At 40.1% G+C, this 14,230-nt stretch overlaps 1 protein-coding gene across 4 annotated transcripts; it reads right to left on the bottom strand.

The window, feature by feature from the left end:
* Positions 1-77: 77 nt before the first annotated feature.
* On the bottom strand, positions 78-14,230 carry zcchc2 (zinc finger, CCHC domain containing 2). 4 transcript variants are annotated; one of them, XM_077554273.1, is made up of 14 exons: positions 13,292-14,230; positions 11,596-11,716; positions 11,417-11,487; positions 10,752-10,823; positions 10,319-10,419; positions 9,960-10,063; positions 9,088-9,150; positions 8,720-8,774; positions 8,518-8,641; positions 8,337-8,398; positions 8,141-8,211; positions 7,873-8,004; positions 5,521-6,774; positions 78-3,633 (listed from the first exon to the last, which is right to left on the bottom strand). In XM_077554273.1, the coding sequence occupies exons 1-14, from the start codon at positions 14,066-14,068 to the stop codon at positions 3,572-3,574; spliced, it is 3,069 nt and encodes a 1,022-aa protein (XP_077410399.1). In that variant the 5' UTR covers positions 14,069-14,230; the 3' UTR covers positions 78-3,571. The 4 variants fall into 4 exon arrangements, with proteins under 4 accessions (XP_077410399.1, XP_077410398.1, XP_077410397.1 ...); XM_077554272.1 differs by having other exon boundaries at positions 8,518-8,653; XM_077554271.1 differs by having other exon boundaries at positions 8,518-8,656.

Consider the following 14,230-nt stretch of genomic DNA (forward strand, 5'->3'; position numbering starts at 1 on the left):
AGATGACACATCAGTTATTGGTTTATCGATTTATTTCTGTTGGGACTGAAATCAAAGGTCATTTGAATAGAGCGTTGATCCAAATCAATGTTATAAATAAAAGCATTCCAGCAAAAATCCTATTCATTCTAAATATTCAAGACAACATTTTTCTCCATTTATTGCTTTTAATTGAAATGAAAACAGTTTGCATAAAATCCAAATTCTGCACTAGAAATATATCTGGCCTTCCAGTATCAAAGAGTACGGTAAACATTTCAACGGAGCGGGAAACAAGAGCAACCCTTAGCAAATGAACAGTACTATTTTTTTTTTTTGTGTTATATATTTTTTTTTTCAACACAACACTCAAGTTTCGACCCCTTCTCCTGCACAGTATATTTACACAATACTTTCCTATCACAAGTCTGACATCAGCAGTGCTTGTGGTTCAGTCTATCAAATTGGGAAGGAAGTCGTTTGTTGGAAGCAGTGTGGGACAGAAAATGTGTCCTGACTACAGTGTTACCCCCCCCCCCCCCCCCGCCCCGCCCCGCCCATATCAAGATTTTACAACTTACCAACCGTGAAAGAAATGTACATGCATAGTTCTTCATTGCAACAGCGAGCAATTCTAATGAACACGACATAAGTGGTGACAGAACGTAGCCGAGGATATTTTGCTACCAAACCAGTATGAAAAAGTGGTTTGCCCTCGTTCATCTACTAGTTCATTCAATTGTCTCACGACAGAAGACAAAGCATACTAGTAGTACCTTAAGATGGATTTTAAAGAGTTCCTAATAACACTAACCAATAAGATATGACCAAAAGAGAGCAAATACATGTGATGGGAAAGTGAAGCTTCATGAAGCACTTGTTTTTTGTTTTTTTTTACTTGTGTAGATGGTGCTCTTGTTTTAAATACATTTTTAAATACATGCCATCTACAGGAGTAAAAATAAATTTAAAAAAAAGACTACAGTCTGCCTGCCTTCAATTTTGTAGTTGATTAAAATGGGTGCTGCAAAAAAATACAATAAAAATTTTAAAATCCACCCATATTGTGTTACTGCCACATTCATTTTTTTTTTTTTTAAATATGGAAATTTGCATTTAACATCAATGATTTTATTCATTCATCAACTTTAATGAGTTGAATAATTATGTCGGACCTGACCCAACTTTTTGACCCATCGTGAATATTTTAGAAGATAGCCTCTTCCTTAACTCATTCACTGCCATTGACGGCTATAGACGTCGAAATTTCATTTGAACAATTTCTATTAGTCTACCATTTTTTCCACTTTTGTTAAGAATATGAAAACCTAGGAAAAAAATATTGTACATTTAGAACAGATATAAAATTTGTGATTAATCGTGAGTTAGTCATTTGATTAATTACGGAAAATTGTAATCGCCTGACGGCCCTAATTTTTAATGATATTTTCTTCTTCTTTAAAAAAAGTCATTTTAATTATTATTATTTGTAATAATCTTTTTTTTTCTTTAGAAACAATTACAGACGCTCCCCTACTTACGAACATTCGAGTTACGAACAACGGTACATACGAACATGTCTGCGCGCATGTCAAAAAATGTTCGGAAAGAGATGCTGTAAGTTAGATTTTTTATTGCGCACCTTTTCCCGAGTACTGTAGTGCTTCTTTCCGCCGCTAATACCGACGCTTGGCGCTGTGAGAGCTCACCCAGCATTGGAGGCTCAGCAACGTGTCGAGGAGGAGGAAGAAGAAGAAGAAACGCCTGTCGCTCATAGATAAAGCCATCGCACTCTTCGAGCAGCAATACCCAAATATTGAACGTTGCACAAAGGTTGCAAATCAATTGAATGATGCCATACAGTGCTACCGCATCATTTATGATGAAAAAAGAAGAAAACTGTGCAATCGTCGTTAGATCGCTTCTTTCGGCCAGTTTCTAGTAAATCCTCCAAGGAAGATACTCATCAACCCTCATCTTCTTCTCCGCGACCCTCAACTTCTTCCTACATTGAAGTTACGGAGGAGGAAGTAACTTTTGAAGCCCATTCCAGCGACGACGAAGAACCTCTCATGATATAAAATCCTCCTCTTCCTCCTCCATCAAATCCTTAAGCATCGAGTACATCTTCCAAAAGTAAGTTAAACTTCATTTTATTTATCTTATTACGTACATGTACATACTGTGTGTGTCTCTCGCTCTCTCTCTCTAACATAATTAGTACAGTACTGTACGTATTCTCTTTAAACATAAATTATAATACAAAATATAGCACTGAAGCAACTTACGAACAAATTCACCTTACGAACGATCGCTCGGAACGTAACTCGTTCGTAAGTTGGGGAGTGTCTGTATTAAAAATTAGGGGCATCAGGCGATTAAAATTTTTAATCATAATGAATCACATGACTTCACTAGTTAAATCACAATTTTGATATCTGTTCTAAATATACAGTAATTTTCCCCCTAGGTTTTCATACTCTTGTTAACAAAAGTGGGGAAAAAATGTTAAACTAATAGAAATAGTTCAAATGATTTTTTTGACGTATATAGCCGTCAATGGCAGTGAATAAGTTCATATCCATCGTCATGCGTCTTAAGTGAAATATTAGCATTTAAATAAAAGGAATATTCCTTTGAACCCCCACCTCTGTAAATTGCATTAATGAAATGAAACTCCTCAACTGACTTCAACATAGTTCCTTAGCACCGAGATGCCAGCAAGCTCCTCAACTCACTTTATCACAATTCCTTGGCACCAAGAGGCCACAAGGTGGCAGCAAAGCAATACTTGTATTGCTTTGGCCTGAGCACACACAATAAGTAGGCGAGTTTTTTCCGTGAATAACAACAAAAAACACTTGCATGTGAATTCTTGAATGCCACACCATGAAAACGTGAGGGTTCACTGCACATACCAGACGGACTCATTTCCTTATTGTGTTTTTACAGTAAAACCCGGCTTGAAATGCATGTCCCCGCCCATGTTGTAGTGCACATTAGAAAGACAGAAAAAAACATTTTAAAATGCAGTAAAACGAAAGGTTCAAAGCAGCAATTACCTTCAAATGCCCACAATCTTATTGAGCGGCAAAAACAAGCATTGGATTCACACGTCAGCTTCCTTAAATGTGGCGTACATTCAAAAACTTACAGTGAGGTCAAAGCACAATTATTTTCTTAATAGTTTCATTTTGATTTTTTTATCTTAAAAGATTCGGTCAGACAAATAAAACCTTCCTAAGAATGGTAATATCGACAAAGCATAAATAAATATCAGCTTTTAGAAGCAGAAAAACTTTTTTTTTTTTTTGTCGTTGCTCGTCTCTAAAAGCGCCCTAATGTAATAATAAGTTAAATGTTTTCCCGCCCTCAGTGCAAAAATATCCAAACTCAACTGAAAGGGGAGGAACTCATGTGCGCGAGACATTGAAATAATTTCATGTGAAAGAGGTTTAGGCACAAATACTTTGTTTGTCGTCTTTGTCCGCTGAGCCCTTAGCAAAGGGGGGACGCTTTCTCTGAGAAGGCCTCCGCTTTCTTTGCGAAGCGCCCGTCAGGAAGAAGTCGGCGTGAAAACGGCTCCACTTTTTCAGTCAGCGCCGTCGAGCGCCTCTGCGACGTGTGAAGCGGCGTACTTTAACCGGAAGCCACCTGGAGTGAGAACACAAGCGGTCAAACGGAATTGTGACAGCGGGTGCGTCTGTCTGTTTGTTGTCATGGCGACGACCCTTTGCTCAGATACGGCCGATCACCGCATGCTCCCTGTTTGGCAATCGCTTATTTACAAATTCATGGCGGCACATTGGTAGTGAAATGAGTAGAGAAGCTTCATTTACTTTCCACCCACTTTTGGGGAATCTATTGCTAATTCATAATTATAGCATAGTATTAACTTCTTTAGAGGGGAGTTTTTGTTATTTGCTACCTTCGGCGTCTAATATTGGCACAGCTGACGTATGTACTCACTCGCCGTATTTAAGTGCAGATACTTGAGTAAAACAAAAAAAAAAGACACTTGTAAAAGTCTAAGAATTGATGTGACTAATAAAAAGAAGAAAAAAAGAAGAATTTAAAATTTATAAAGTGAGAGCTAGCTAGCGTTGGCCAAAGCTTTATGCTAACAAGCAACGTGTCCCCGATGCTTTGCTAACGTTGTGATCCGCACAGATTTATAAATACTTGTTTCATTATAAGTGCGTTTTTATTTCATTTTAACTTTTTTTTTTTTATTATTTAGTTTGAACAAATTTTTAGAGCAAGTTTGTTAGGTTTTTTTGTGTGTGTTATTTGCTACATTTGGCGTCTAAGATTGGCACAGCTGACGTATGTACTCACTCGCCGTATTTAAGTGCAGATACTTGAGTTAAAATTATTAATATTATTTTTTTAAAGACACCTGTAAAAGTCTAAGAATTGATTTGACTCTAATAAAAAGAAGGGGAAAAAAAGACAGAATTTAAAATTTATAAATTGAGAGCTAGCTAGCTAGCGAGCGTTGGCCAAGGCTTTATGCTAACAAGCAACATGTCCCCGATGCTTTGCTAACGTTGTGAACCGCACAGATTTATAAATACTTGTTTCTTTATACAGTAAGTGCGTTTTTATTTCATTTTGACTTTTCTTTTTTTAGTTTGAACTCATTTTTAGAGCAAGTTTGTTAGTTTTTTTGTGTTATTTGCTACCTTCGGCGTCTAATATTGGCACAGCTGACGTACTTATTCACTCGCCGTACTTAAGTGCAGATACTTGAGTAAAAAAAAAAAAGACACTTGTAAAAGTCTAAGAATTGATTTGACTCTAATAAAAAGAATGAAAAAAAGAAGACAGAATTTAAAATTTATAAAGTGAGAGCTAGCAAGCTAGCTAGCGTTGGCCAAGGCTTTATGCTAACAAGCAACGTGTCCTCATTGCTTTGCTAACGTTGTGAACCGCACAGATTTATAAATACTTGTTTCATTATAAGTGTGTTTTTATTTCATTTTAACTTTTTTTTTTTTTTTTTAGCGCATGTTTGTTAGTTTTTTTAATGTTTTGTTTTAGGTTTGTTTTTAATAATTTCAGTATTAGTTTAAATAAAAAAAATTATATTAATGTATGGAGTATTTGTCAAGCGTAATATAGAAATAAGTCACTAAGTATTATGTTGTAAATTACAACTCTCAAATAGCTGGCCTTCCTTCTTTTGCAGCTACAGAAGTACCAAAATAAATAATTTAATTTGAACCATGAAAGCAAAAAAAAAAAAAAAATAGTTTCAGCTTGTTTTATAAATTTAAGTTGCACCGGTAATTTCAGTTTGATTTTATTTGATTAACGGAAATGTTTTTCCAGTTTTATTTCATTCGTTTTTGTTAAATAATAAATTTGGAACTGCATGACAAAATGGTACACTATCGAACATTGTCGCTGCAAAAAAAAAAAAAAAGTTTATAATTGCCTGTATATGACACAAGACGGCGGCAAAGCTACGTTTTCATCATCACTTCATCATTCCCTTGACACCACCATGTCACCATATCCTGACACCCGCCCCTTTACCTTGCTGAGAGGAGTCAATCGAGGGCTGGTTGCAGTCCTGAGCGTAATGTCCGCTCACGCCGCAGTTGGAACAGGACACGCTCCCGTTCTTCTTATTGACTCCGCCGCCCCCCGGCATAGGAGCCTGCAGCATCCCCAAAGGATTCGGGTACACCTGCTGGTAAATGCATTGAAAAGACGCGCCCGGCGTCATCTGCTGCTGCAGGTTGTAGCTGGTGGCCGCCACCACCTGCGTGCTCAGCATGTGTGACGGCACGTCCGCGCGGCTGTGAGGGTGCGAGTGGAGGGGGCCGTAGGCTGAAGGGTGGCCGGCGTAGAAGGGCGGCAGGGCGGCGGCCCCGTTGGCCTGGTGGGGCGGCTGGCCTTGGGTGAGGTAGCTGTTGATGCGCAGGCTCGTCAGTTGCAAGAGAGGCGGCGGAACGCTGAACACCTGCCGCACCGCCGCCATTTGGTGGTTCGGGAAGAAGAGCGGCGCTTGGCAGCCGTTGCCGCCGCCGCCGCCTCGACTGCCGCAGTTGTTGTGGCAGCCGCAGGTCCCGCAGCCCATCAGATGCTGTTGCGGCGGGGGTGGCGGCGGCGGCGGCGGTGCCGGCGGCGCCACTTGTTGCTGCGGAGTTTGTTGAAGTGCGATCGGATTGTTGCTGTCGCTGGCGTTGCTGTACGGGATGCAGTCGCTGTGAGCAAGTGCTGGGCTGGGGGCGGGGCCCGGGGTGTGCGTGGGGACGGCCGGAGGCACGAGTCCGCTAGTTGCGGCCGCGCCTCCGGGTGGCAAGCCGTAGGGAGGTGGCAGAGCAGACGGTAAGGTTAAACCAGGGTGCTTGGCAGACGTGCTCTCTGACGAGCCGTCGTGACCGCCTTGGTTATGCGCCAACGCTGTTTTGAACCTCTGGACAGGAGGCTGGAAGCCCATAGATGGAATACCAAAAGTTGGCATGATGTCCCTTTTATCCGGTTCTCCGGGGCCTGGCAGAACCGGACCCACGGGGGGCATCGGCATCATCGGCGGCTTCCTATCTGGGAGGATGTTTTGGCTGGGAAGCGGAGGGTCGCACGTGCCGTTAGGGAGCACGTCAGGCAGCGTGTGCAAGAAGGATAGAGGGGGGAACTGGATGCTGTTCTCGAGGACGGGAAAGTCCGTCTGGGGTGTGTGGTGGTTGGGGGACAAAGGGTGGACAGGCGTGGGGTCAGCTTGATGGGTGAAGAACATGCCGGGGCCTGCTGCTTTGAAGGAGTCATCAGAGTGGCTGTCAGTGTCTGTGGCGGGGGGTTAGAAAGCAGGAATATATTGCCGGTCAAATATCATCCATTCACACTATTATTTCATAAAAACAGACCATGACGCCAGCAATATGATAGTTATAAAACTCTAGCGATAGACCGATTATCAGCACCCGATATTCAGCATTTTGACAAGAGATCCTTAAAAAAAATCTGACTGCCAATAATAGATGTATTTAAAACGGTGTTAACGTCAGGGAATTATTTATTCAAAATTTCAGTTAACTTTATAGGAGGAGCTGCTGACCCTGGCTCTAAATTACGTGGAAATTTAACATTTCATATATTATTAGTATAGAACACAATAGGGAGCTGGAGATTTCAGTGACAATTAATACCCTCTCCAAATATCGATTATCGGCCTTCTTGACGACTAATAATCAGTATCGGATTATCGATATTATCCCTGAAGGAAAAAAACACATCGTTTGCATGTTTAAATTTCCATATGACTTTTTAATCCTCGTAAAGTATTTTTATTTTTTTTTCTCGACATAAGTAAAAGAAGCCAAAAATTGGCTCACTATTGGAAGTGTGATATCTAAATAATTTCTGAATATTTTTTTACTTGCGACCACTCAAAATGTTCAGTGGCATCAGACCTATCCATACATATGTAGTTTTTATTTATTTGTTTGTAATGCCCTCTATGGACAATAAAAGCAATAATGTGACAATAATAATTTTGAAATTTTAGACATGCCATTTTGAACTTCAATATTTTGGACAAATGGGTGCAATTTCAGCTCACTCGGTGATTTTTTTTTTTTCTTTATATGCTTTATATTTGATATTAATAATATTAATACAAAGCAAAAAGCCAAACATTGGACAAATACCTTAATGAATATTTAATTTAATAATTCCTTAAACAAATGTCTATTGTTTACGATTTTAATTTAATAATAATAATAATTTAAAAAATGCAAATGAACATTTCAACAAAATAAAGATTTTTCTTCTTTTTTTTTTTACACTCATAAAAATAGGCTCCGTTACCGGTATGATGGTCGCAATAGAAACGGTTGTTTAAAAATCCGACTTTCTGAATTTGCCTTTTATTTTTTTCTGTACCTTTATTATTATCATCCTCGCTATCCAGACTCTCTGCTCCTCTGTGTTGAGGACTTGATGGAGAACTGTAGCTCTCTGATGACGTTTCACCAAATGTGTCCGGTCCAGAACCGCCAGCAACGGCTACCGAGCCTAAATTGTACATATTGGCCACAGGATTAACAAAAGCTCATCGACATCATATTTTAGGCGGTTGAAAATACAACTAGCATAACTACAAAGCTAAAACAAAACACAAGTTTCCAGGCATGACAACACAAACATCCACCTTTCTTCTGAGGCAAATAAGTCGGTGCCAGATTCCCATTGGTCACACGTGACGATCCCTTTTCTGTGTCTCTGGAAACAAAAAAAACGACAATAAAATCATCATCTTCCACATTCACAAAAATGATTTTGCTCCATTTTACTTCCTGCAAACTAACTGGCCTCGAGTTAATTTGACCAGATGATCGGAGACGTACCCGTCCGCTGGCTGGACTTTGCTTTTGGTCTTGGCTCCTGCGTGGCTTCTCTTCTCTGTGTCCTGAAGGGACACACGGTCAAACTTCAGGTCCACTCAAAGCCGTATTTCTTTTTGATTTGATCAAGTTCTGATCCGTTTTATTGTGACAAAAAAAAAATGGATGCCAATGATGGGTCCACCTGTTCAGCTTCCGGCACGCTCCTCAGTTTGAAGCCTCTCTTCCTCCTTTCTGCCGGACCGCCGAGCTCAGCGACGTGAGGCCCCCTCCGACTATCTCCTTGAGGGCCTTTGGCACTGGACAGACTGAAGACAAGTCTTCTGAAAGTGATCAATACGGTAGATGCTTTTGATTGTGACTATTTTCCACTTTCTTCTACTGACCTTTGACTTGCACTCTTGGCGCCGTGCTTTTTCTTGTGCCCCTGACTGTATGATTCTAAATCGACAAAAGTATAAGAAATAGCAGCTTTTATCATAAGGCACATTTTTGAGTGATCTTTTTTTTCTCCCCGGTTTAAATTGATGCCAACACATCTCCAAAGAAAACAACCAGCACTTTGTTCAGGTTTATACATTACAAGAGAAATGTTCACTTTGGATTATTGCATTATGCAAATGTAGTTCTAACGCCTTGTACTACTTTTTTTTTTAAATATATATAGTTACTCATTTTTTCTCTCCATGCTAAAATCTCTTCTTTTGTGTCTGTGTGTGTGTGTGTGTGTGTGTGTGTGGGGGTGAGCTCTCACCTTCATCCTGACTAGAGGCGTCCGAACAATCACCTTGCAAGTTTTTCCCCAGCTGACAATTGCCTAGATAGAAAAACAACACAAAATGTGCACTGTATTGCGCTACAATGTGTCTTTCTCACAGTAACCGTAACTGATTTGCCAGAATGTGGACATAAATCTAAATACTCAAAATAAAATACAGATTTAAGTCATACTACGTATACTGCTTCTAGATTAGTCAATTGATTACAAGTTTTAAATCATACTTAATCGCATTATTTCCATTTTTAACTCGCGATTAATCATAAATTAATTGTCCGTTATATCTAATCTAAATGTACAGTAAAATATATTTTTCAAGTTTTTCTTACTTAACATTAAAGTGGACAAATGTGGTTTATTTTAGCTCAAATGACACAATAATTTTACAGTAATTCATGAAGTTACAGTTAACGGTTACAGTTATGAGTGTGAAACATTGAGTCATTTGTGTTGTGGTAATTTTTCTGCCACGAGGTGGCATTAGTGTTTCATGTTGGACGCTACTGACAGTAATTATTATTTTCAAATGCACAGCAATTGGAACATGAAGAAACGCTGACTCCAGGTCATTTTGTTCATTTTAAATAGCCACCAGCTTTCCCCACAAATACATATTTATATATATATATATATTATATTATATAGTTTTTATCATATTTATTATCGCTAAATACTATTATTGAGACTCATTTGCACAATGTTGTATGTATTTGTTTTTTTTACTGCCTTTCAACATCCTATTTAATGCTTCTTAATGTCATTTTAAGGCGCTAGCGATTCACATCTACAGTATCTAGTCATGTATGATTAAGTATTTATTGTTACTGGTTGAATGATTGGCTTCTTACAACGGCAACTTGATGGTTTTGTCGAGTAACTGGAGTCACGGTTGAAGAAGCTGCACACCTTCCTGCTCTGTCGGAAAATTGGAGGAGCAGCAAGAAACTTTTCCCTGGAGATAGGAGGGGGAAAAAAATTGTTTTTTTTGTGGAGCGAATATCATGTAAGCTAAAGAACAAAAATAAAAAAAACTTTATAAAATCCTATTAGTGCATAAGGTCAGGCCAAAAAACAGAGTATAAAGACAATGAGGTCAGTCAGATTAACTTTCCTTTTCTGAGTTTCACTTTGAATGAAATGAAACTGACGAGCTCTCGTGTTGCGCGCTTGCATGTTAGAGTGTCGGTCTTAGAACAACAAAACGTACCTGAGGCTTTTCTCGCCCTCTCTGCTCTCATAGTGGTGCCCCTGGCTCAAAAGTCTCAGGAGGCTCTTCGCAAAGGACTCAGTGCATTGCTCTTTAGGAAGCTGCAGAGAGGAGGTTTATTAAATACATTATATGTTCAAACATGCTCACATAAATCCACCTGGACTTCCAAAGAAAAGTCCTAATTATTTGCAGATCATTTTCACTGAAAGTTGACAGCCAATCTTCTTACTATAATTTGAAGGCAATTTTTGATGCAATATTACACAAAAACATCCCAGAAAAAATGAATTCCATATGATTTAGGTTAAAGGGGCCATTCCAACCAGATTCAGCATTTTGACAGACTTATCAATTTTGAGAAATCTTGTCACGTTGCTACTGGAAAGGAGGCACTAAAGTACAAGGACAAGCCTATTAAAATGGGTCTTACCTTAAAAAGGAAATTTTCCAGTTCCAGATGAGTTTTGGTCACATGACTAGACGAGGAGTCTGACCACTTCACCTGAAACGGAGCAGAGGCCTCAAGAGTTAAAAGGGGGAGGGAGAGACATCGAAATTCCTGAGGATTAACCACCTCGGCATTCATTATTAAAATATATTGTAATCGATGTGTTTTTTTCAACAGGGCCATTTTTCACTTCGAGAGAGCGACACGCAATCCACAGATTCAGTCAAGCAGTTTGTACTGCGCGTAGCCTTATTTGGTTAGCTTAAAACTGAGGGCTTTAGCGCACTTTTTGTTTCCGATTGCAACTGTTGTGAAAAGAACGATATACCAAGAACAAGCAAAACTGCTCCACGGCGGTTAAATATTAACAGACTGCGGCGAATGCGTGCTTCGGAAGGTGTCTTACTGTAGATAACCAAAAAGTGTTGGAATTTTAGAGCACGTGGGCAGAGTCCCGAGTGGGACACGCATGTACAGTACAATTTCAAATAAAAAAAACTTGAAAGAGGGATGAGTATTTAAAGGCAGTTATTTGACTAAATTGATCAGTTTTATCCATCCAGCCATTATACGAACCACTTTTTTTCCTCATCTTTATAACACTAAATATATTTTTCTGTGAAAGAGTGTATGCCAAGATTCCTCACCTCGAAGTTGTATTCCTTGTCTATTCTTGTCAGAGAGATACACTTGAGCACGATCGCTTCTATATGCACCGCTAGAAAAAAACAACAATACGCTACTTTAGAGATCAAATTGTTTACATTCGATTCAGCGGCTGTTACAAGACAACAAAATGGAGTTATCTAGTTATGTTTACATTCACCTTTTCTTTGTATCGCCCCACGTCTGGAACGTCGGCTTTGACACGGAGGATGGGAGTCCGCGCATTCCCCCAAACCCAAAGACGAAGATGGCAGATATTCAACCTTCTGGCCTGGCAACTCCTAGGATAAAAAAAACAAAAAAACAATATTCACCCCATTATGTATTCATCTTATGCATTATGTAGAATGTTTTCTTATATGGGCTGGGATGCCAAACGTTTTAAGTCCAGTCTCAGCCCTGGTTTCAAAGCTTAATAGCTCCGCTCCCTTTGTTGGTGGTAAACCACATTTGTCCTGACACAGCACAGCGCTCTAAAAATGGCACATGTATTTCATTAGGAGCGCAGCATATTTTGCGCACATGGCCCCCTTCGCTCGCATTGATGATGACCCTAATTGAGTCAAACGAAACGAAATTGTTGTAAGCTCATGAGCCACTTCAATAGGTACACCACCACTGTTAATAAAGCACATATGTTACAAAAATCCAACAGCGCAATGCGCCGTTTTGAAAGATGGATTGAGAGTTGTTATACATTAACCAGTGCTGATTGGTGTCATTTGTAGTAATGTTAAATGATCAATTTCTTGCTAAATGTATATTATAACAACCTGCGTTGACAACACGAATTTTTGGAGTTTTTCTGGACTTTCTGGAAATTATTATTATTACATTTTAGGTGCTTAAAAGCATATTTTTGTATAGGCGGATTTTTGTTTTTATCCAGATTTAAAAAGATTATGCAGCTCAAATTCCAGCGTGACTATACTATGACGAATCTAAATTAAAGCTAGTGTAGATTGCCTCAAGTCAACGACAGCAACATTATACTTCGCAAATAAAACGGATTTGACTCAGTAGCTCCAGTGGTGTCATAATAAGTACAAGGTTCACGAAAACACTTGCACAATGCCAGTCAATGGCTGCATGCCATGGATAACACCATCAGAAATGCAACTGGCAGCAAAACAAAACTTTCATATGCAATGGTTTCACTTTTCCAGTAGTGAAACAGCTGGAGGGAAAAATGAATCACAACCTCAGGGAGACTCAAGTTGTTATAAAACTTGATCTTAATGGTCATCTCTCTTTATGAAGACAAACTACTGCAGTTAAGACTGCAATAAGGTTAACTTGACTTGCTTGAGACTTTAAATTTAAGTCTTGAGGTGGCATGGTGGTTCTCTCCCGAACCGCTGCGCGTACCGTGGGTCCGATCCTGAGCACCTGTGACCAAGTGTCCTTGAGCAAGATACGTAACCCCCAGTTGCTCCAGATGTTGCATTATAAGAACCTGTAAAAACCACCTTAATGGTAGAAAAGCGTTACACAAATGTAAGGCCATTCATTTAGCCGACTGACTTTGACTTGCACACGTGTAACTCGATGCCATCCCTGCTGTGTTGTAAAACTGTTGTGACGGCGTTATTTGCTAAACTTGAGCCCGCTAGCTGCAAGTTAGCCTTTAGCCACGTTGGAGCTAAAGCACCAGCTGTCACTCGAGAGACGAGATACAAATGTAGTAAAAAATAAATAAATGTATATATAATTTATCTTTGGTATTGCTTCCCAAGTGGGTGCGTACATTTAAACTAGACAAAAACTAACGACATGAAAATGAAACTTTAACTAAAAGCGGTGAAATATAAAGTAAACAAGAGATAGCTTAGCATATTAGCAAGCTCGTCGCTTACCGTTGTTTGTGCGTTTCGATGAAGCTGTCGTCTTTCCTCCTCTATCGCCAGCTCGATTTTGTCAAGATGCGTTCGAAGAGTCTCCCGCTGGTGAAAATGAAAAGCTGGGTGTAAAGAGGCCATACTAAAAAGCAGCGCTAACTGGTCCAATGGTCCCGCGGACGTCTCCGTGCTTGAGACCCCGCATGTTTGTTTGCAAGTATTCTCATCGGGATGGAAAGAGTGGTGCTGAGGGTCCCTGAATGGAGGAAGGGAGTAGTCGTATTTTTTGTAGAACGGGGACGGATCTACATGGCTCAGTATGCGAAAGAGTATCCCAGCGCATTCCCTGCTGTCAGATCCGAGGAGGGAGAGACACACTAGGAGTTTGGACCTCACTACAGGGTCGATTAAATCCGTTAAAATCCCCAACTCATGTGGATTATTTGCACGAAACTCAAAGTCCCGTAAAACGTGATAATCTTTCCTGGCGAGATCCTCCAAGTAAGATCCTAAAAAGCGAAGCTCCAGGGGTTGGCACATGTGCATCAGCCCGCACATGAACTCGATTCGCTTGGCAGGGTTTAGATGAAGGCCGAACCATTCGAAAACAGTCTCCTTGTCCAGCTGGGCTGGATATAAACGGGTTTTGGGCGAACGCTCCAGCCTGTTGGACATGGAGGTGGGAGAGACCACACTGGGAATATGTTGGCGTTCCCTCGGATCCAATGCATCTTCCTCCGTCGTTTCGTCGCCACCTTCCTCGCCCGTTTTCATCCGTAGCTTCATTTTCGGCATTATCGGCGCTGCGAGAACGACACCAAAGTCAGAATGGCGGAGCTGTACAGCTACATTATTGACGCGTTTTGGCGTTATAACACATCCTGAGTGAGTCGCTTGTAGTGTTGCTGCTGTTAGCTAAACTCGCCATTAGACGGGGCGGCTCCATAGTGGTTTACT

This window comes from Vanacampus margaritifer, chromosome 20 (genome assembly GCF_051991255.1).
Source record: "Vanacampus margaritifer isolate UIUO_Vmar chromosome 20, RoL_Vmar_1.0, whole genome shotgun sequence".
NCBI lineage: Eukaryota > Metazoa > Chordata > Actinopteri > Syngnathiformes > Syngnathidae > Vanacampus > Vanacampus margaritifer.

Bases quoted from the DNA above. Each gene is read 5' to 3' on its own strand.
- zcchc2 (XM_077554271.1), bottom strand. From the start codon at position 14,068: ATGCCGAAAATGAAGCTACGGATGAAAACGGGCGAGGAAGGTGGCGAC. The intron at 11,488-11,595 runs GTGAATGTAAAC...GTTTTTTTCTAG, and splicing joins TGGGGCGATACAAAGAAAAG to CGGTGCATATAGAAGCGATC. The intron at 9,151-9,959 runs GTAAGAAGCCAA...TTTTCTATCTAG, and splicing joins AAAACCATCAAGTTGCCGTT to GCAATTGTCAGCTGGGGAAA.